The sequence below is a fragment of the Mus pahari genome, chromosome 16, assembly GCF_900095145.1.
Source record: "Mus pahari chromosome 16, PAHARI_EIJ_v1.1, whole genome shotgun sequence".
NCBI classification, from domain to species: Eukaryota; Metazoa; Chordata; class Mammalia; order Rodentia; family Muridae; genus Mus; species Mus pahari.
In genome coordinates this window covers 7,338,270-7,362,603 of record NC_034605.1, presented here as the reverse complement: position 1 = coordinate 7,362,603, position 24,334 = coordinate 7,338,270, and the positions used below count along the sequence as shown (strand labels likewise).

Genomic DNA, 24,334 nt, shown 5'->3' with positions numbered 1-24,334 from the left:
AAAAAAAAAAAAAAAAAAAAAAAAAAAGACAACTTGGGACACAGCTGAGGTTCAGCAAAGTAAAATTTTAATCACTTGCTGACCAAAGGAGACAGCATCCAGAGACACTATACAGCATCCCAGCTAACAGAGCTGGCACCTTAGGATAGTGGGAAGGGGGAGGAGAAGAGGATGCATAAAAGTTCAATGAGGAATTGTTTGAACAGGCTCAAAGCAACCAGAGCTGTGTGCAGAACCAGCAATGTCACCTTGACTGGAACGGCTCAAGGCCCTGTGTCCTTGGGAACTACAGTGTTAGGTTAAATATAGAGCAGTTTATCCTTATCTGAATATCCCTTATCTGGCACTCTGGCTTGGTTTGCTTTTTAGAGTCAGAATGTACCCAAGACTCATATCTTCAACACAGAAGGAGCTCTTCCATTCTCACTGGCGGCATGTCCTATGATGTCCTATGTCCTATGACCACCAAGTCCTATGATCTTTGAGAACTGGTTTCCCCAAACAACGTCCTTTTATGAATGAACAGCATCAGATTTACAAACAAACAACCTTTTGTCTAGATATCAAAATGGCTTTCTGCAAAGGGAAAAGAAACCTTTCAATGGGAGTAGTAGAGGCAAAAATAGACCTTGTGTACTAGATAGAACCAGTCAATAGCAATATTACAAAGGAATGCTGGGACTGGCTGGAGTGCGTGCTGAACAAACTCAAGAACCTGACTTCAAATCCCTAGCATAGACAGAGGAGCCAGGTAATGCCATGCTCACCTATAATTCTAGCATGGGGTTGGAGAGACAGGAATATCCTTGAGCAATCACCAGCTAGCTGGTCTAGCCAAAACAGCAAGCTTCAGGGTCAGTGGGACATTCCCTCTCAAGAACCTAAGGTGGGGTGTGGCAGAGGAGGCTAGCTGAAGTCAGGCTCTGGCCTTTGCACACTCACTCACAGGTGAGTGCACGCACATACATGCCCACTCCACTCACCTTTAAATGTGTGCATACACACCTGCGCACACACAAAGGTTACTTACTAGTTTAGAAAAAAAAATGCAACAAAGATCATCTTAGGCTGGATTGAATATATTAATAATTGTAACAATGCAAAAATAAGTTATGTATAACAAACAATGGGTACAACAACTACAGAAAGGCAGAGGGAAGGGTGGAAAGGAATATTGCCATTTTGGGTCAGAGAGGTAGCCTAGGCTAGTCTACTGGTAGTGAAAGGAAATGACGTATAAAGTTTAGGCTTTAAGAAGAAAGTATTATACATTTTCTTCACAGCAGAGAGAGACTGTAGATAATGTTTTACTCTTTTCAACAAACCAGGAAACATAATACATATTCTAGAAAGTAAGAGGGAGGCACAGGTATAGTAAACCTTTCTTATTATAGGTGCTTGTGGCTGCATTTTAAACTAGGTATGTTAATTATTTTGATTAAAATGAAAAACATTTGGAGAGGAGAACCGATGGGCAAAGAGGCACAGGATGTGGCACTTTGTTTAACTGGATTCTAGATGCTTAGTGAACTGTTACTTACTCATTATCGTCCGAGGTTCTGTTCCTTTTTTCCTTTACGTTCTCACTGCTTTTCTTATCTTTCTGTGTAATTTCACTCCGATACACGTTGTCTCCTATAAGCCTAAAGCACAAAATGCAGCTGTGTTACCAGCTCCAAGACAAACTCTGCCACGAACCTCAGAGCCATGACAACCACAGAAAATATTTGTATGTGCCTCCTGGGTATGCAGATAGAGCGCATTCCAGACTCAGCACCAGCCTTGAAGTATGGAGACCAAAGGGCCACACTCTGACCTAGGATAGCCCCGTAATTCATAGGAGCAAACCCCACGATCTCAAACTCCCATGGGGAACTCTGCAGCTTGTACCTTTGCTGCCTAAGAACGAAACACAAAATTCCTACCATGGTTATAACTCTTTACCTCTTAGAGCAGAATAAGAAGAAATAGATTCGAGAATATCGCTCAAGTTTTATACCGTCTCACTGTCTAAGTCTCAAATTAGTCACAGTTATTTCCCCAAACTCCCTTCCCAAAGGAGCCCTTCTTGACAAGCATGATGGTGATAATTATAACACTAGCCCTCAGGAGGCTGGGCATGAGGGATGATGGGTTCAAAGCTTGTCTGGTCTACATAGTAAGACTTTGTCTTAGAAAACACAAACAAAACCCTCTCTTGATCTTTATACCATAGTGTTCACTGCCGTCCAAAATGATCTCGTTTACTAATCCATTTACTTAATTATTGACTATTCCTGGAGCAGAGCAAAATTCTTCATTATTATATCCATCCCTCAAAGAGTGCCTGTCCTAGCGTGGACATGAAGGATGGGAAAAGAAAGAGGAGGGAGGAGGAAAGTGAAAGATGAAGAAGAAAAGAATGGAATGGAAGAAGAAAATAGATGAGGGAAGGGAGAGAGGGAAAGGAGGAAGAGAAGGGAGGAGGGAAAGGAGGAGGGAAGGGAGGAAGGGAGGGAGGAGGGAAGGGAGGAGGGGAGGGATGGAAAGGAGCAAGGAAGGGAAAGGAGGAAGAAAGGGAGNGGGAAGGGAGGAGGGAAGGGAGGAGGGGAGGGAGGGAAAGGAGCAAGGAAGGGAAAGGAGGAAGAAAGGGAGGAGGGAAGGGAGGAGGGAAGGGAGGAATGTAAGGATGGGGAAAATAGTCAAGAAGGAAGGAAAGGAAACAAGGAGCTAGGAAGTTAGGGAGGGAGAGGAAGGAAGAGAAGGGAGGTGATAGAGGAAGGAGAGCAGGCAGGCAACCTTCTGCCTCTTAGACCACCTACAGGATATACATTCTCACAGTTAATGGGCACCTCATACCCTCTCAGGTTCACCCTGACCGTCTTCAGACAATTGTCTGCCTCTGACCACGGCATCACTTACATGGTGAAGTTGGTGATGAAGGCCGATTCTGGAATCTGCATCTGGAACTCAGCCTCCTGATCTTCAGAAGCTCTGTTGAGCATCCGGCAGGACACCGTGGTGAAGGCATAGCGGGAAATGATGGTAGACTTCACCGAAAACTCGGCCATCAAGGGCTTGGTTTTCTGTGGGGGTTAAAAGGCGTGTTCTTCTCAGTGACACATGAAAATGGATCCAAACCCTTGAGGCTGTGAGTCTTCCCCACATGGGAAACAAAGCTCTAACCTGAGAACCTTTGGGATGTGAGTCCTGTACTCTCTCCGTAGCTTGTCCTTACTTCTCCATTTTAACGCATTTCACTCGTAAAAACAACTTCTACTGAATAATCAGTTCACAATATAAAACCAATTCTTCAACACTAACTTTTATAAGAGAACACAATGGTATTCAATTTCAAAAAAAACACCCGAACATATTAATTAGATATAGCTTTGTAAATTGTTGAAAGTTTAGAAGTTCACACTATTCATTATTTCTGCTACAAACTTTTAAATCACTCTGTTGATCACACACAGCTTCAGAATGTGCCGTCCCCCTCCCCCGCCCCCTGCTCCCACCCCAGAGTGGTCAGTTTACCTTTATTTCCATATTCCCCAGAGAAAACTGTAGTCAAGGCCTTCCCCACCGGGATCACAGTTCCATAATTATAAATCAGTCCTTATATAAATTGGCAGCAAAGTCAAGAGACTATCAGAAGGTTCAGAACCGAAGTAAAAGAAAACTTAAGCCTATAATAATTATATTTATCATCAAAGCATCTTTCAAAAAATATATTTGTTTATTCTGTGTGTATATTTATATTGGCATGCCTGCCAGCACACACATGGAGGTCAGAGGATCACTTGTAAAAGTTATCTCTCTACTTTCCTCATGTGGGACCCAGGGTTTGAACTCACGTCAGGAGGTTTGGAGGAAAAGCCCGTCATCCTCCCTGCCATCGTTTTGTAAGGGCAGTAGCTGGTGGGAAAGTTTAAGAGCTCAGTAAAACTGTTCCTTGTTTTGTTTTCCTTTTTCCTAGCTACATCTGGTAACAGCTGGTCGTAGAAGCCCAAAATGGAAGGAAGCACTCGTGAGGAAATGTGTCCCTAACCTTGATGCCCTAATTCCAGGAAGAGGCTGAGCAACTGACAGGGTTCTGGGTGGATTGCAGACCCCCCCACCCCTGTCTCCAATCTGGCTATTGAAGCCTGAACCCCCAGTGTGATGGTGTTTAGCCAGATGTGGGTGGCCTTGAGAGCAGAAAGTCCAAGTTTGGGTCTCAGCTTTTCTTTGCTACTTCCATCTTAGCTTGTGAATAGCCAAGTTTGTGATGTGTGTATGTAACTATGGCATTTTCAGTGTGTGTGTGTGTGTGTGTGTGTGTGTGTGTGTGTGAGAGAGAGAGAGAGAGAGAGAGAGAGAGAGAGAGAGAGAGAGAGCTCCAGTACCTCTTCTTATGCAAACCCTCCATTCTCACCGTCATTTAATTAACCATTTTTACCTGTCAAGGCCACCCACATTGTGGTATTTTATTATGACTATTCAATCGGACAGACAAGACAGTAACCCCATGTGATCTTGGAAGCATCTCATTCTCACTTCATAGACGGCGGCAGCAAATCACACTCAGTGATGATACACATCAGTAATTGCTCTCCAGACACGGAGATGGGACTTGGACCCAATCCCAGTTGCCCAGAGCCAACACCTGCCACCATCAAGTGAGGCCTCCTGGCTGGGCTGGATGGAACGGCTTTACTGGTCTTTTCATGCTCAAATCCCAGATGATCTTACTCTGGGGAAATTATACTTTCTTCTATGAAAAATACCTGAATGATTCAACCCTCGGCCACTTAGATTTTTTTTTTTAATAAACCTAGAATAGTTTTCTAGACACACATGAATTTGTAACACATTATTGTCAAGCATATTGGTCCTATGATAGAGAACGTCGGTACAAACCTGTTTCCAAGGAGTTATGGACAGGGGTTCTATTACTCAAAATCATCAGAACAAGGAAAGAAAACTCAACAGGTGCTTTCTTTGTGTGATGTGTTCAACAGTGGACATGCATTGTGAGTGTAAGTGTGGCGGCTCTGAGGGTAAAGATACCTCGGCAGCAAGGCGCCAAGGAATACTACAATCACAGTCACACACACACACACACACACACACACACACACACACACCTCACAGAAGAGATTTATTGGGAGAAAAGAATCCAAGAGGGTGACCATTATAGGCGAGAAGCAGCATAGAACTGAGCAAAATCCAAGGTTTACGTAAGATTTCTTGCCGGGTGGTGAGGTGGGATATTTCCAGGGCAGAGATTTCCACGGTGGGGGTTGGTAGGATTTAAATTCAAGTTTGGGAGTTTTACTCTGTGGAGCCCAGAGACTGTTCTGTGGGTAGAACCTCTGTGGGGGTGGAGGTCCTCGGGGGAGGAGCCTGGCCAGTGGTTGCCTCCAGACGCCTACAGTAACTGCAAAAGGAATACATTCAAACTTCCACAGGAAGGTGGGCAACAGAATCCGAGCCAAGCATAGGAACAGGAAAATGAAACTCAGCACTCCACGTGCTCCACGCAGGGGCAGCAGCGGCCATACTCATCGTTTTGTCAGTTATGATGGGGTGGGGGGCGGGGGGTGGGGGGACTTCTGGTCTTTAGTGCCTGGAAAAAAAATAAATCTGACAACTAAATGGGACGCTATGAAGGATACTGTGTGTGTCTCTGAGACAGCTGGAAGACATAAGCTTGACATGAAGTTTTGCTAAGTAATCGTCAAGTCCTGGGGGCGGGGAGGGGGGGAATGAAGCATATTTGAAATAATTTTTTACTTAAGTAAATAATGACTTAAAGAAGAACAAGTCTACAGTTTGGTCTAAGGAGGAGTTATTTTTTAAACTTAAAGGATGCTGTAGGTGCCTCCTTACAACCTAAGCACCTAGGAGATGGAGTTAGGCGGACCACAGTTAAAATTAAAGATGGGATGCGGAGAGAAGGCACAGAGAGACAGAGAGGAGTCTAAGTTTGAGCATCTCCAAGTTATATTGTTAAGATGGTATACAAGAGCACACAGGTTTTAGATTACTGCTTGTATAAAAGGCATGAGACAGCTGCCCCTGGAAGTACTTAGGAACAGCTGAAGAGCTTTGTGTGGAAGATAACTGACTGATTAGAGGCATAAATCAGGGGCTTGGCCACCCCATTCTCTTTAACTGAACAATGTAATGATACTCACTCAAAAATGAATATAATTAAAATTTTTATAGTCACATCAGAAAACAATCAAATCCAAAGAGAATTTTGCAGAATCCTAATGGGATTTCATCCTGTTACTTGAGGGAAATTAATATTTGTAGGATATACACTTTAATTTGTTAAGAGCTAACTTGTCCAATAAAAAGTTTCAGTGTGCCAGGTGTGGTGGTGCACGCCTTTAATCCCAGCACTCAGGAGGCAGAGGCAGGCGGATTTCTGAGTTCGAGGCCAGCCTGGTCTACAAAGTGAGTTCCAGAACAGCCAGGGCTATACCGAGAAACCCTGTCTCGAAAAACAAAAAACAAAAATCAAACAAAAAAAAAAGTTTCAGTATTCCCCATACTAAAAAAAAAAAAAAAAAAGTTGATTCCCAAAGTGAGGTCTTTTCACCAGCAGTATCACAGAAAAATGATCAGAAAGGCAAGTTCTCCTCCTCACTCCAACCCCACAGAACCGGGAGCTCAGAGCAGTCCGTCTTAATGAGCTGCCTAAACTGTGAGTGCTCGAGTTCTACAAGTTTTAAAGTAACTGACATTGTGCCTTGAGGTGGCTCGAATAAGCCAGTAGAAGCATACCCACTTCTGAGATCCATGGAGCCTCTAAGGAAGCTGGAAGTGAAGAATGCAGGCTCGCAGTTTAGGAATTGGGAAGAATGAAATTGCACGGCACTCTCTCGTGCGACGAGCTGGTGACTCTCCCCTGAAGTCATTTGGATCCATAAGAGGTTCCAGATGGAGTTCAACAAAACGCTTCTGCTAAATGATCTTATTAAGAATCTTTAGTGCATTTTATTAAAATGAGAACTAGGCTGGGGAGAGAAGCCGAGGAGGTGGTCTGAATAGTGTGACAGCCTATCAGTTTCGTGGAACTTAAAATCTGTGTCATGGCATCTTTCAAAGCAAGAACCCAAAAGCAGATCAAGCATTGGGGTGAAGCGTTGGTCTGTGTTGTTGCTGACAGCAGGCTTCCTTTCCTTACTAAGTTAAACACGTTTAAGTACACTGTTTTCTCTCCCAATGGGACAGCATGTGCAAAAGTTATTCACAGCTAGCTGTGCTCTTGAGAATTTGTGGAAAGCCTACAAAAGCCTATGGAGTACGGTTCTGCTCGGATCTCCACAAATGCACAAGAAAGAAAAGAAGAATCTGTGAAAATCAAACAAGTATTGTGAACTAAGCTTTTTAAATATGGCTCTATTTACAATTTAATCTGTATTTTCACCTCGGGGACTCACTGGCTCCGAGTGCTTAGTGCTCTTGCAGAGGACCCAGGTTCACTTCTCAGCTCCCACATCAGGCATCAAGCAACCTCCTGTAACAAGTTCCATGGGGAATCTGGTGCCGCTGGCTTCCATGAGCACTCATACTGACACACATGTAATTTAAAAGAAATAATGATTTTTAAAAATTGATCAAATCTCGGGGCTGGACAGATGGCTCAGCAGTTAAGAACATTGCTTGCTTGCTCCTCCAGAGGATCCAGGTTCAATTCCCAGCACCCACATTGCAGCTCACAACCACATGTTACTCTAGCCCCCAGGGGTGGGGCAGGGGGTGCCAATGTCCTCTTCCGGCTACCTTAGACACAGGAAATGTGCATGGTACACAGACATGCATGAAGATAAAATATTCATGCATATAAATATAAAAAAATTGTAAGTATCAAGGCTCATGCACATGGTTAAAACTTCAGACTATACCAAATAGAAATGACAAGTAAGGTCCTTTCTCCAACCCTGAATTGACATCTTTGTTCCCCAGATTTAGCAGCTTGGAGTATACCCTCCCACAAACTAGTACAGAACTCATGTACTCATTTGTTTTTGTTTGTCTTATTTTGTTTTTTTCCTAGCAATGTAGTAACTCACTCATCTTTATCCACATCTTTATCTACAAATTCCAACTATCTTGTGCAACAGAACAAACCAATCTAAAGCTTGGTAACTTAACAACTGCATCTCTTCGAATTCTTTCTATAGACCAAGAGTTCAGATAAACTTGGCTGAGAGGTCTGGCTCCTTCATAGGCAAATGGAGAATGGAGCTAGAACTAATTCAGAGCTGGTTGGTGTCTTCCTGTTTTATGTTGACCCAACAGCCACCCAGGTATGCTAATTCACAGACTTATCAGAGCCTTTAGTAGCTGAAGATTTTGCTAACCATGTGATGGCTTTCCTAGCAGTGAAATGGAAGCTACACTTTGTTATGTGCTCTAACTTTCAAGATCTCATAGCTAGCTGGGCCTGGGCCTGCTACTTCCAATGTTGAGGTAAGGGGGTTGCCATGCTAAGGCCTACCCAGGCTTCAGAGAACCCAAGGCTATCTGGGACAATTAATGAGATCTTATCTTTTTTGTTTGTTTGTTTGTTTTTGTTTTTTGTCTTGTTTTGTTTTTTTGAGACAGGGTTTCTCTGTATAGCCCTGGTTGTCCTGGAACTCACTCTGTAGACCAGGCTGGCCTCGAACTCAGAAATCCACCTGTCTCTGCCTGGGATTAAAGGCATGTGCCACCACTGCCTGTAATGAGATCTTATCTTAAAATTAAAAAGTATAAAGAAATTGGAGCTATGGCTCAGTGGTAAAAATACAGGCTTGAGCTAAATACTGGAAACAAACAAACAAAATACATAGTACTTTTTGCTACCTTATCCTGTTGACAAAAACAACCACAAACACCCTTACATTCCATGCCAAAGAGCATATGTACCATCTCAGTAGGAGAAATGGGGAGAGAAGGAGCCACCATCTTTGGAAATGCTAACTGAATAAAAAGAATGTGCCTCTGGTCTTGATAGTTGCATAGCATTCCACTTTGTGGATACATTGCATTCTAACTAGCCAGCTCAATACCATCAATCAATCCTTTGTGTTTAATTCCATTGTGTTCCAAACTCCCTTCAGATCCCTCTGGCCTGTGGTTCATCTATAGGGATGGGTAATCTGTGGTAGGTAGACCACCCACTCCAGTACATAGAATGCTTGCTGAACACAGCCACACATCCGCTCATTTACAGATGATCTACGGATGCTTTGGTGCTAACACTGCAGAGAAGAGGAGTTATATTGCTGTAACAGAGGACTTAGTTGTTTACTATCTGTTGTCATATAGTTTGCTAGTCCTGGTGTCTACCGTTAAACAGTTTAACCAGGTATTAGTTACTCAAACACTTTTATTGATTGATGTGTTTTAGGAGGAGATCTCCAATTATTTTACTCATTATTGTTTGTTTTAAATAGTCAAGTTTGGAAGATATTTAATAGTTGAGAATTTGGGGGGGGGTGGAGCATCTCTGTCTGGCATCTGAATATGAGATTATAATCCACCAGCAGATGAAGGCTAACTCTTCAGATCTAACTTCTAGACCACAGCCAGCTTCAGGTTCACCCCTGACTTTACCAATCTCAGATGGATGTCTCGTTGGCTCTGAGGCTGCCAGTACTCAAGTTTTCAAGTATTTTTAGCATGTTTGTCCTTATTCCAATCCTATTTCACTCATTTCTGCCCTGTGGGCTCTAGATTAAAAATGGCTGCCACCTGTTTCTGCTTATTTAGAGCAATGTTGTCAGTAACAATGTAGAAACAGCCCAAGTGTCCATCAACTGGTGAACTGATAAACAAAAATGGATATGTGATACAATGTAATCTATGCACCCTGAAAAAGAAAGGCCATTCTGCCATGCCTTTCAATAAGAGTAACACTTGAGGCCATTATGCTAATAGAAAATGCTAGCCACAGAAAGGCAAATACTGTATGAAGCCACCTACATGCAATAGCTAATGAACATCAAGTTCATAATAACCAGCAAAGAGAGAAACTGGGGTTTATTAATGGTATAGAGTTTCCATTTAGCAAAGCGTTCTGGAGATGGATGTGTTGCTAATTGATACACCTAATGACACTGAACTATAGTCTGAAAAAGAGCTAAGATGGTGGATGGTTTGTATATGCTCAGCCTAGGGAGGGGCACTATTAGAAGGTGTGGCTCTGTTGGAGTAGGTGTGGCCTTGCTGGAGTAGGTGTGTCACTGTGAGTGTGGGCTTTAAGATCCTCATCCTAGCAGACTGGAAGACGGTCTTCCTTAGCAACCTTCAGATGAAGATGTAGAACTTTCAGCTCCTCCTGTACCATGTCTGCCTGGATGCTGCCATGTTCCCACCTTGATGATAATGGACTGAACCTCTGAACCTGTAAACCAACCCCAATTAAATGTTCTCTTTACAAGAGTTGCCTTGATCATAGTGTCTGTTCACCACAGTAACAAAGTAAAAGGGTAATTGAGTTGCTACAGGTCCGGAAGTACAGTCTGGCACAGCCCATTGGCCAGGGTGGCCTCCTGGCTATTTATGGATTTTCTTCAGGGCAATGATATAAATGTTGGTGCAATAGTCAGGAAGACAGCCGTGAAAGTAAGTGAGATCAATAAGCAGCTTGTCTCTGCTTCACTGGTTATATGGAATAAATGGCATAAACACATTGTGGGATGTGGATGGATGCACAGTGACTCCTGAATAGCATCACTGGCTTCATTGCATGGCTGATGAACTCTGCCAACAAAAGACACTTGTTCACAAATTCACTTGAGCAAATAATAAATTCTAAAAAAGTGACACTCCACAACAGTACACACCTTATTCTACCACTCAAAAGGAGAGCCAAAAGGGGACCCCACCTTCAACACCTTATCAGTAGAGACAAGGAAGACCAGCTTCGGCACATGCAGTACCGAATGTGTATGGAATGTGGTTGGGGTATGGAATACACTTTCTGCTGCTGACCATGAATGCCTTTGTTTCTCTTCCCACTGTGAGAAGAAGTTTCATTTCCCACTGAGTCTAGACCTTGGTAGTATGCACCATCTAAAGAAGATCCTGGAAGTTGTATTTGAGAACTACAAGGCCAGCCCATACCAAAGCCTAGATTTTATCCAGGTGTCAAGCAGGGTCTTTCTCTGTCATTGATCCTGTGGCTTTACCATATCATTAGCCCATGATGGCCTTTGGAAGCCCCAGTTCCCAACACTGGGCCTCTCCTTAAAGGATTCCAGAGACTGCCCTCCTGCACACTGCCTTTACACTGGCATTTGCTACACAGCCAAGGAAACTCTCACAGTATAGTACAAATTATATGTATTATAGATCCCTCAAATAAATATAATAAATGTAACTTGGTCTTTGCTGCTGAATCAGAAGGGAGTTGTGATGGTTACTGGTCCTCTAATGTCCACAAGTTCAAGAGGATATGGGTAAAAAAAACTTGACTTAATGGATTTAGAAGAAGGAAGAGGAAGAAGAGAAGGGGAAAAATGGGGAAGAGGAAGAAGATGACACAAACTTACTTGAGTGGATCTGGGAGGAGTTGGGGGAGAGAGGATGAATATTATCCAAAATAGATGGTATGAAATTATCAAAGAAAAACATTTTAAATCGCTAAAAAAATACATAATGAACTAAAATTGTTTTTCTTTAGTGCAATAAAATGAAATTGGGTTTTGAGAGATGGCATGGCAGTTAAGAACACTTGCTGCTCTTCCAAAAACCCAAGTTTGGTTCCAAGAACCTATTTACTGGGCAGCTTACAACCACCTGTAACTCCAGTTTCAAGGAATCCGACATATCCTCTTCAGGCACTAAGAGCACCCACACACATGGCCCATTCATTCACACACACACACACACACACACACACACACACACACACACAGACAATTAAAAGTAAATAAAGGAAACATGAGAAACCAGAATCAGAGCGATGGCTTCCTGGGTAAAGGAGCCTGTTCCCAAGCCTGACGGCCCAAATTCAATTCCTGGCACTCAAATGTTATTAAAAGAGAACTGATTCCTGTAAGCTAACACATGTACACCAACTTATACCAAATAAGTAAGTGAAAGGTAATAAACGTGAACAATCAGAAAATGCCCGGTAAAATATTAAGTTTATTCTAGTCGTTCAAGCCTAAAATAACGATTACGGGTATAGCTGATTTTCCACAGTATTTCACCAAGGCCGTGAGCCACGGTTTATGGGTCCAAGGAGACGGGCTGGAAGAGTGTCGGCATCTATTTTAGTCTTGCAGCTTCGGCCCAGTTACTGTTTTCTCAGGAGTCCCTTCAACTACTCCACTGCTTTGCCTCCTGCAGAAGCAGCTTCGGTCTCAAATCCCTCAGAATCAAGTGCGCATGTGCAGCTGTGAGCCGCTCCAGCTTACCCGTTTCTACAGTGTGATAAAGATGTAAACACATGGTGACCAGGAACCAACACGATGGTGACTTCTCTGTCCCTCATTATCTTCTTTCTTCTCTCCTTCCGTCTTCTCTCCCTTCCTCCCTCTCTTCTTCTTTTTCTCCCGTAGATTTCGGTATGGAACCAACTTGGGGCTAAAAAAATGGCTCAGCCACTAAAGTGCTTGCCATGAAATCATGAGGTCCCCAGAAACCATGTAAAGAAATCCTGGCCTGGGCGTGAGCGCTGGCAATCTCAGTGCTGGGGAGGCAGAGAGAGGGTTCCCCAGGCTGGCTACCTAGCTAAGTCGGTGAGCTCCAGGCCTGTGAGAGACTCTATCTCAAAACCCACGCTGGACAACTCCTGAGGAACAACGCCCGGAATTGACTCTGGTCTCCACACATACATGCACAAATTTACATGTACACTCTGTTCCCAACAATATACATGCACCCACAAACACACTTACACACACACACACACACACACACACACACTAAAATGAAAAGAAAACAACTTTAAAATGTTTGTGGAATTGAAAGGAATTCTCTGACCCTCGAACAATCAAAAAGTATTATTCACTAAGAATAAAATGTTCTAAGCTGATTTTTTTTTAAGAACTAATACAGACTATATTTCATGAAGGTTTGAGAAGAAGTATTCCATCTGGCCACTTATCTCAAGGCACTTACTTGGAAGAAAGGGGGAGAACATGAAACAGTGTACAAAGATACAGGAGGGAGATGTATTATAGGAAAGGCAAGGAGAGAGATAGAGATCCACACTGAGAAACTCGAGGAGATGCCACAGGAACCATTTCTGCCAGAACTTCCAGAACTCAGAAGAAAGCTAAAAGGCTGCAGGTTAGCTCCGTGGTAGACCCTCTCACACGTGCAGGTGCTGGCTTCAGTAGTCAGGCCCCACAAACAAACAAAACGGGAATAGAATTACTGGAGAAAGATAATTCAGTGGTATCTGAAAAGTGTGAAAGAAGACGTTTTCTCAATAGATTCTGAAAGTGTAGATGGTGGAAGAGTATGAAAGAGATGTTCTGGACTGAGAATATAGTGGGGAGATAAGAATGCTTCCCTAGCGTGCATGAAGTCCTGGGTTCCGTCACCAACAAGGGAGGATGGACGGGAGGATGGAAGGGAGGATGGAAGGGAGGATGGAAGGGAGGATGGAAGGGAGGAGGAAATGGAGGGAGGACAGAAGGAAAGAAGGAAGGGATGGAGGGGAGAGAAGGAGGAAGGAAGGGAGGACGGAAGAACGGATGGAAGAAAGGAAGGGAGGACAGAAGGGAGGATGGAGAGGAGGAAGGAAAGGAGGGAAGAAGGAAGGAAGGATGGATGGAAGGAAGGAAGGGGAGGGGACAGGAGGGAAGGGAGAGGACAGAAGGAGAAGGAAAGGAGAAGCAAAGAAAAAAAGAATTGGAGAGAGTGCACAAGCCATAAAGTAAACCAAGCTCATTTCAGGAGTGGTGACAACACCAGATTAATTAGGACAGAGTCACAGTGAGAAGCATATTGGCTAAGGAGGTGACATGTGGGCGAATGAGTCTGACACCAGAAAGCAAACATTGAGTTCTGCGTGGCAGAAGTGTGTGGAAATTTGTCATCAAAGGAAGATTATAAAAGGGTTACCTCAAACTTTCCCAATATAGTTCCTAAAAAGTCAACATGGTCTCCACATTTATATATAAATAATTATTTTGTTTGGAGATGTCAGCTGGAAAATACAAAGCAAAAGGCTTCTCGTGACATAATATAATTTCTTCATTATTTTTTCCCTCCAAAACCAACCCAGATGGAAAAGTGGTTTGAGGCAGGGCGTGCCTTAATTAGCTGCCTGAGGGACCAGAGGTTCGGGTATGACTCATGGGAGTCACTTAGCTTCAAGCCACCCAGAGGATGTCCTAAATTACCCAAGTTGCCATCTGGAAATGTCACAGTGGAATGTTAGGAGCGTCAACGGCCAGAGCGCCATTCAGGCCCCTCTTCCTAAAAGATTATTAACCCTTTGGTGCTTGGTTCTAGACTAACCATTCTCGAATAATGATAAATAAATAAAGATTGAATTAGTTAGTTTTATTTTATGTGTGTTTGCCTACATCTATGTATGTCAGTTGTATGCATATCTAGTGTCCACAGAGCCCAGCGGAGGACATTGGAATCTCCTGGAACTGGATTTATAGAACCCTGGGAGCAGCCATGTACATGCTGGCAACGGAACTCAGGTACTCTGGAAAAGCAGCCAGTCTCCAAATTATTGTGCCATCTCTGAGGTCCCCTGGCTTAACCGTCATTTACAGTCCTTAGGAGAAATACACTGGGGTAGTTCAAAAAGCAATGTAGCACTACTCTCCCTTGTTTTACAGAGGGGAAGGTTGGAATGGAGCAGGGGACTGGGTTCGAGGTCAGATGACCTTTGCTCAACCTTAAGGCCTCTTCTTGACAAAAGCTGTATAGCATGTGTAGTCACTGATGAAGTCTCCTTGGATACTGTATTCAGCACCTGGGGGAAACCATTCCCTCCCCTCCATGTGCAGATGGAACACGGCACCAGCCCCAATTCACCTGTTCACGTTCATACAGTCTACACAGCGACGCCTCCTGACATTTAGAGATAAGCAGGAACAGGGGTGTGATTATCTCTATCCAGGGAGAAGCACCCGTTCAGTAATCTGCAAGTGACACCCCGTGCTGTGGGGACAGACTTAGATGTAGGCGGTATCCACAAATGACCAGTGGTCAGCACCAACTCACCAACTGTGCTGACTGTAATTCATATAGTGATATACGAGGCCATTTTCATATGAAAACGCACGTTGTACGCACTCCCCTCTCAGCCCCACTGTTGTTTCCTTTACCTGCCTCCCATCAATTCCCTTTACCCTTCTGGACAATTTGCTTCTGCTTTCATGTCATCTATACATAAACAATTTTATATATCTATAAGCTCTAGAACCCACAAGTGAAAGAAAAACATGCAATATTTGTCTTTATGAGATTGGCTTAGCTCCCTTAATATCCTTCTCTCCACTTGCATCCACTTCCCTACAGACGGCATAACCTGACATCCTAGCATGTGAGAATGTTTTCCTGGAGACACTCCTTCCCTCACTGCGGAGACAGAGTGACTGCTGTGCTGATCCATCCTCAATATGCTCACGGACCCACATTGCTGGCCACTTCCTCTCTCAAACTCTCCCACAGAAAACCAATACCCTCTCTGCCCCAGTCGCCCCTGGAAGCGTGTCGTGGGCAATGAGGAACATCTGTTACAGCCAGGAGCCTGCCGGAGCAAGGCCAAGTATCCAAAGCGAAGCTTTCAGAGCACAGCCACCCACTCACACATTCCTTCCCATGAAAATTCTAATAGAAGCTCTGGGCTGTGCTCTGACACCTATCCTAGCCAGTGTTTCCTGACGGGCTCTCATGCTTCTGCCTGTGGCTCTGTATGTAGGGCACGACTTCTGTTACCAGCGATGTGTAAGTGTATTTATTCCTCCGTGCCAATCATTTCAGTGTTTGTATATCATACCACATTGCAATAAAATAATTCTTGGCACAAACTTCAGAATACTATCTCCCAACGGGCTACCAAGAAGGATCCCTGCCGTCAGAGGGTAAGTGACATGAGTGAATTGCTTTGATAAAGCTAGCTAGTGTCTCTTAAGTATGGTGGAAGCTCAGATACAACGATATTCATAATATTAAAATTGCAATCTGTGTGTGTGTCTGCGCGCGTGCGTGCGCGCGCAAATGCGTGCATGCTCATGTGTATGTGTGTCCAAGGACTTGTGCAAAAAGAGAAATCTAGTTGGTTCCAAATATAACCAAGCATATCTCTGGGGTCCTGACAATGGCGAGAGAATCTTAGTTGACGCTGCTCAGTTTCTGTTCATTAATTAAAACCTGGAACATTCTGAGCTGTCTACTTTCTATTCATAACTTATACTTTACAACATACTGAGAATTACTACTGGTAAGAGAGACTCCAGGCACAGGCAGAAGCCAGAGCATGCAGAGTTTTAACCCCTTGAGGTATGGGATTATAGAACACATGGCATATGCATGACTCCTGGAAAGACCCTTCATGGCTAGAGCTCATGCTAAAACATGTGTAAAGCTTGTGAGAAGAAGACTTGGAAATTTTAAGAGATTTCTAAGAAAACTGTGAGAGATCATATGAACAGTGCTGGTGATAGGGTAGTGACAATCTTTGTAACTGCTGGTGACAGTAGCACACACAGATGCCAGTCATCCTCCCAGCATTTTGGGAAATAGAAGCAGACGGAGCAGGAGGATCAGAAGGCTCAAGAACCAACGGACAGTTTTGGCTGCATAGAGAGTTTGAGGGCAGCCTGAGGTACAGGAGACCCCTTCTTTTTTTTAAAAAAAAAAAAAAGGCTTTTTGATCAATAATGAATTTCAGAGGCTACAAAAGAAATGATAAACATAGGGACCCAGAAGATTTATACAGCAGCTACATCAAAAACAAAACCAGTAAGCTGATGTCATGTTTCTTAGGGAATCTTCTAATTCAGAAGACAGATGTCACAGGCTGGGTGAGCATCCTCAATAAGTTCCCAATTAGCAGGGTTTAAACTAATAGTAGGAAGACGGACAGGGGCCCAATAGAAGCATCTCAGAGATTCGCTATACCAGATGGCCAACAACCTATTTTTAACTGTCAGAATTTGTTCATGGCCAGGGAATGTGTTCACTCCATCACGCCTTGAGAGACCACCCGACTCCCATCACACAATGCTTCAATCTGCGAACGCTCTTCACTTCAAAACAAAGCCTTTATTTCCTGATGTTACAGAAAATCAACAAATGCGTACGACGGGATTCCAATGTTGATTCTTAGTGCAGGCATTTGAAGCTCTGTATGGTGTCTTTGTGGGGATGGGGACTGTGTTCTCATGAGCTGGAAGGCCAAGGCCAGAGGAGGCCCCCAGGAGTCTTACTCTGTCATTCCCTCCTAGGCCGCTCACTGAACCAGCAGGCTCTGGTGATCCTCCCGTCCCACACAGCATCTGAGGAACAGGCCTGCGTGCAGCCACATTAAGCTTTTCACATGGATTCTGGGGGTTCTCCTCAGAACCCCACCCTTGTGGAGCAAACACTCTTACCCACTGACTCTCTGGTCCCTCTTTTAAGAAAGAAAAAACCTCCCTTGGAGAAAATGTCTAAAGGAATCAACTATACCGCTTCATGCTAGGATTCCTCTCAGAGGAGCCACAGGGGCTTTGGGGAACATGCATATAAACTAGGTCCTGGTTCAGTGGAAGCAGAAGAGTGGAGTATTTGAACGCGGTGTCGGTGGGTATACATACCAGCCTTTGCAACAGCCTGAGCTGCCTGGGGACCCTGAGCACGACCTGCAAAGAAAGAAGAGGTGTGAGACAGACATGACTTCGAGGTTTCATAAGTGAGTCCCGTGAAGGTGTGAAACCCACTCAAACCCACACTAATGGTATCTAGCTTGCAAAGTCGTGACTTTTTTCTTTTTCTTTTTTTCCCATCAGAGACTGTTTTCCTGAGCTGGAATTAGAATCCATCATTCAGAACCCATGAGGTCAAGCTACCTCATCATCTGGGTGTGCCTCCATCTGTAACAGGGATGTAGATGAAGGGACAAGACCGAAGCTATCCATGGAATGCTTACACCCTGCTTCTCTCCGTCTTTGGCTTGACATTAAATTCCTTGCTGCCATGTGTTGTGTTAAATATTAATCTCAGTCGGGGGTTTCTACCCCACCTTAATTCTTCAGTTCCCAGATAAAAGACACTGCACTAGAGTTGAATGAATAGCTACCCTCTGAGCTATTAAAATCTACTTCCCCATCAATAACCCTGAGCTATAACTTGCCATGTTCCATCTGGAACACTTAACTCCAATTGGCCATTCCTCGAGGCCATATCTTCATGACTCACCTACCCCCATGGTGTCTTCTCCTCTCTCTACCTTTTCCCTTCTCCCCTTGTCTCTCCTCTGACCCCAAGCTTAGGAGCTGAAAACTCCACCCACCTCTCTCCTGCCCAGCTATAGACTCTAGTCATCATTAGTCACCAATCAGGTTTAACTTGGGGGACAAGGTTACATAGCATCACTTGGATCTATGTGAGACTCTCCTCTTCCCTGGGGGTAACCAGGGCCAATATTTAGCATTATAATACATAGCAACAGACCAACCTCGACAATTATGTCAGTTACATCATTGTAATACAGGCATGTGGCCTTCTTCTGGAGAGTTCCTATGCAGTGAAAAATCCTGGGAAACCCAGACACAGCACTGAAGCTATCCTAAACTGTCTTAAAGATATTTTTTTTTTCTGGACGATTTCTTCTATTTCCTCATAGGCAAGAGATGGGTACAGAAAAATGATAAAATTTTTCTAAAACAAAAATGAAAACCAGAACCGCAATGGCTGGAGAGATGTCTCAACAGTCAACAGCTCATCGGGGGATCAGGTTCCATTCCCGGCACCCACATGATGGCTCACAACAGTCTGTAACTATAGCTCTTGGAGATCCAATATCCTCTCTGGCCTCCACGGGCACCAGGCATGCACGCAGTATACACACATACAGACAGGCAAAGCATTCATGCACATAAAAATAAGTACATTTTAAAATTTAAAATCGCTGTACTAATAAGCCATTTTCTCTGGGCTGATTTAACAATTGTAACTGACCTGTGACTATCACACACAACAGATCTGTTTAAATAACAAACAAAATGATTATGGCCACGTAACGAGCTTCCCTTTCTGGCAATGAGAGAGCATAGGACAGATACCTGCAAAGCTTGCCCAGGCATGACATTTTAGAAATCTATTTTGTCTTTAATTATGTGTCTGTGTATGTGCGCGGCATTGGATATGGGGCAGAAGCTTTGGGTCCCCCTGGAGCTGAAGAACAGAACTAAGCGGCTCTGCAGGAGCAGAGAACCCTTGTAACCTCCAAGCCTCTGACCTTACACATTTTAAAGTAGCTTTTGGGCGTAATTTTTATACCATAAAGTTGACTCACTTCGTGCACACTCGTAATGTGTCTTACTCTGTAAGGAATGGAGAGCCGTCACCACAAATCTTTATCAACATTCTAAAAGGAGACTCTGGAGCCTGGGGAGACGAGTTAGTGGGTAAAGTTATTACTACAAAAGCATCAGGACTTGAGGTTAATTCCAAGTATCCACATGAAAAGCCAGGTGCGGCTGCACACGCGTACAGCCTCAACGCTGCGGGAGAGCACAGTGGAGGACACAGGAGGATACCTGGAGCCAGTTGGTTAGCCAGCACGCATGCGCCCACACAAAATCACACGTGCATGCGCCAGCGCATGCAGGCACGCACACAAGTCCGTGTGCGCACGTGTGTTCGTGTGTGCGTGCGTGTGCGCACGCGCGCAAATGTACATGCTCGCACGTGCACACACACAAATCTTGTACCCTCTGGTGATTGCCTCTCAATTCCTCATTCCCAGCCTTTTGCGACCACTAAACTATATGAGAGAGTCTTGTCTATTCTGATCAGTTTATATAAATTGAATCATATACCATGTATATTTTCACATGTCTTGTTTTTTATTTTGCATAATGGTCTCAAGGCTCATCTACACGGTAACAGACACTTCTTTATTCCTTTTTATTGTTGAATAGTACTCCATTTTGTATAGATATACAGCATTTTACATTTTGATTATCTGTTTGCCAACTGACAGATAGTTATTGCTTCCCTTTAACTGGTATGAACGATTCATAACTTGAATGAAAATTTAATTTTCATACAACAGCAATCTTTCCTGAGCATGTAGAGATATGGTTTTATTTTTCCATGAGTAAAATTCATGTTTCATGCAGTAAATTTGACTTTTAAGAAACTGTAAAACTTTCTAAAGTGGGTATACATGTATTCCTGTCTATGTGTATGCCTTTCAGTTAGAAACTCCATTTACAGAAAAGTAAATAAGAGAGGGGAATCATTAAAAAAATAGAATGTATAACTTTTAAAACAGTTGATAATAGTTGAAAATAGCTTAAGGCTATTCCCAACCTGTGATTCATAAGCCCTTTGGGGATTGAACAATCTTTTCAGAGGTTGCCTAAGACCATTGGAGAACACAGACATTTACAGGACGGTTCAGAACAGTAGCAAAATTAGTTATGAAGTAACAATGAAATCATTTTATGGTTGGGGGTAATCACAACATGAGGAACTGTATTAAAGGGCCACAGCATTAGGAAGGTTGAGAACCACTGGCCTAAAGTGTCAATTAAAAGTAGTTTGGCTAAATACACCGTGATACCCTGGGGACCAGAGATGACTCAGTTGGCAAACTGTTTGCCACACAGGCACAAGGACCTGAACTTGGGCCCAGAAGCCCCATAAAAACCCAGACATAGTGGCTTCTCTGTGATCCTGGTACAGAAAAGACCAAAACCGGGGAGTTGGGGGCTGACTGCCTATGGGGAGACAGATAGGAGGACCCGGGGGCTCTCTGGCCATGGTCAGACAGAGATGGGAGGATCCTGGGGCTCATTGGCCATTGAGCATAGCCTGAAGAGTCCCAGGTTCCACTGAGACTCTGTCCTGAAATCCAAGACAGATGAACATCTTCTGAAAAGTGCCACCCTAAGTTGACCTCTGCCTGCCACATGCACACATACTACACACACACATAAGCACACACAATGATACACAAATACTGAAAATAACCAAGAAGATCTATATTTACTGACCAACAGATATATTACTTAGCTTTAACACTGGTCATGTTTTATATTTCTAGCTGCTCTCTGCCAGAAGATGTTGTGGACAGATGGGGCCATGAGACAAGCTCTGACCAAAACAACATTTACCATTTCTGGACCAAGGGTAAAGTACAGATAATCTGAAGGATTAGAGTTAGATATCTAATCCTTCAGAGCTGCCTGCTCCCTCTGGGACAGTAACTGGTCACATTAGGGGTAGAGGTGGTTACCCCCCAAAACTTGTGACCATGCGTGAGTACCTGTTCCGCTACCAGGCCATGATGGACTAGTTGTAGAAGCAAGAATGAAATGTGTGTTACTTAAGACCTTGGTATATGGCTCTCTTTGTTATCAGTCACAGTCTGCTTTGTTCAGACTGCCGTACTTATGAAACTCTTGAAAGTACTAACCCAGAGAACAGAACTACTGTTAACATGATCAGTAGTTTAACGTGTAAAATGTATTCTGCAGTGCTAATGGATGCTGCTTTGGGGTGGTTGAACCCTTTGTATTTACATTTTTTTTCTTTTTTGGTCTTTGACAAATTAGAAAATGCTACTTCAATATGAGAAAAAGCAATAATTATATTTCCATTGTAAACACTCGAAGGAGGTCTGCCGAGATTATTTAGTGATACAGGCGCTTTCTGCTGAGCCCGATGACCTGAGTTTATCCTCTGGGACCCACACTGGTCAGAGAACCAACTCCCACAGCTGCCCTCCACATACATGCACCATGGTATGCATGCGTGTGCGTGCGAACATCACACCCACATACACACACACACACATACAATTTTTTTTAATTAACCAAAAATATAATGGAGATATCTCCATCCTTTCTCTCATCCCTAACTAATGTGACCACTGCACAGCCTCCTATTCAACAGAACATGAAGAGAGAAACTTGGGGGACTTGGGATAGCAGCAGCCGACCCCATATGGGAACAAGGTCTCCCTTAGGAGAAATCTGCTTGTTTTCTAAAGTGAAGGGAGATGAAAAGGAGATCTAACCAGCATAATGACCCGGGGTAAGGGCCTTTACCACTTCTCCATTCACCTCGGGTCTCTCACTCCCTAAAATTGTAGAAGAGGCTGGGGATCACTGAAGACAGTTGCTGCCGCCAGAAGACAGCCCAGCCCCCCCCCCCGAAGTCCATGCTTGATCTAAAGTATGTTCTTTGATGTCTCCTCCTTTGCAAAATAGGTTTTTCAACAAAACAAGCAAACTTGAAGGAAAATCAGAGAAACTGCTTTTTCATTTTTGAGATGACTATCTAGCTTCTCAGGGGATCGCCGTGGCAACACTTCAGTCCAAGTTTAGACTTACACTGTGACCCAGGACTGAATCTTACTGGTGCAGGCAGATGACCGGTGCCAGCCAGAACAGGAGGTGGAAATGGCATTGATGTCACCATCATTGTTAGCAGTTAGGAATTTTTACCCTTTTTGTTGTTTGAGAATTTTTTTTTTCCTCCATGATCTTCAAAGAACCTGGGGAGTCGGGTGGGGATTATGGACAGAAAAGTAAGAGGCTTCAAGGTCTAAGGCAAGGATCATAAATAGCTTCGGAGCCTCCGTGGACTTCTCTGTGATTCCAAACCATAGGTCTAAGCGACGGCTCCAGCGGGCTTTGTCTAGCAAGCAGAGCGTTTTACCTCAACATCAGAGCATAAGATGCCCAGACTACAATATTTATTAAGATGTGTAGGCCAGTGAGATGACTTGTTGAGTAAAGTTACCTGCCATTAAGTCTGAAGACCTGAGTTCTACTCCCGGTACTGACACAGTGGAAAGAGAGAGCAGACTCTCACAGGCTGGCCTCTGACCTCCACACACACGCTGCGGCACAGGTGCAGCCACAAATGTACATACAAGTAAATGAATAAACAAACAAATAAACACTAAGTTTTTAAAGTTACTCTGCCATCCAGAGCCACTTTATATAATGAACAAGTGAAATGGGAGGAGGGGAAAGAAGAAAGAAGGAAGGAAGGAAGGAAGGAAGGAAGGAAGGAAGGAAGGAAGGAAGGAAGGAAGGAAGGAAGGAAGGAATCCATGAACATGTAATAATAGACCCAGTAAAGGTACATGTACGCAGTGGTGGGGCACGCCTTTAATCCCAGCACTTGGGAGGCAGAGGCAGGTGGATTTCTGAGTTCGAGGCCAGTCTGATTTACAGAGTGAGTTCCAGTTCAGCCAGGGCTACACAGAGAAACCCTGTCTCGACAAACCAAACCAAATAAATAAATAAATAGATAAATAAATAAATAAATAAATAAATAAATAAAAAATAATAAAAACCAGCAAACACAAAACCAACAACATCAAGTTCACCACACTTGTGAGCAGTGAGGAAACCGCAGGATGGTTAGAACTAGCTGTGCAGGGTGGGATGTAAAGGAAGAATGTTTAAAAAGAACTCTGGAGAAGCTCAGAAGCCATCAGCCACATGGTGCCCTGCCCCTTTGACTCCCGTGGACCTGGCACTAAGTCATCACCCGGAGCTAGTTCTCCTTCAGATATGCTTGCTGCAAAACCTCAACAGAGCTGGAGTTTGGAATCGCGGCCTCCATCATGCATTAGTAGAACTATATGTTTGAAACAGAATTTTTTAAAATCATGGGTGCTACTCTCGGTTTCTCCCAGGGTCCAACTGAGTGTCCAATCACGCTTTAGAGAGGAAGAGACAGATGTGGTTGAGATGCTCTCCCCTGAGTCTCAGCTCTAATGTGGATCCTGGGTGCCGGTCAAAGACCTACATGTTAAAAGGCAGGGTCTCCAGCGGTTCCCTATTGGAATGCAGTGGAACGTTAGCAGGTAGGGACCAGTGGGAAGCCTTCGGGACATGATGGAGGGATGCTGGGAAGAGGGCATGGGAAGCAAGCTGCCTCTATTCCTTTGTGGTTTTGTTTTGTTTGGGTTTGGTTTGGTTTTAGTGTCCAGCCAAGATGTAAATGTATTTGCTCTACCTTGTGTCTGAATTGTCTCACACAGGTTTGAAAGCAATGGGGCCAGCTTATCAGTGGATCAGAAACCCTGAAATTTGTGAACCATATTATATCCATCCCTGTCTTCACAGGTTGGTTAGCTGGTATCTGTTAAAGCACCACAGAACCAGCACAGCTCCTCAGTGGAGAAGTATGTGTGACAGGGGAAGAAGGGAGGGGG

The 24,334-nt window shown here is 43.8% G+C and overlaps 1 protein-coding gene across 1 annotated transcript in view; it reads right to left on the bottom strand.

The window, feature by feature from the left end:
• Itih5 (inter-alpha-trypsin inhibitor heavy chain 5) overlaps positions 1 to 24,334 on the bottom strand; it is a 96,579-nt gene that overhangs the window by 65,784 nt on the left and 6,461 nt on the right. Inside the window, exons 2-4 of the mRNA XM_021215673.2 lie at positions 17,745 to 17,789; positions 2,902 to 3,065; positions 1,542 to 1,643 (exon numbers count right to left, since the gene is read on the bottom strand). Coding sequence (XP_021071332.1) covers positions 1,542 to 1,643; positions 2,902 to 3,065; positions 17,745 to 17,789 — 311 coding nt within the window. The remainder of the gene's footprint in view (positions 1 to 1,541; positions 1,644 to 2,901; positions 3,066 to 17,744; positions 17,790 to 24,334) is intronic.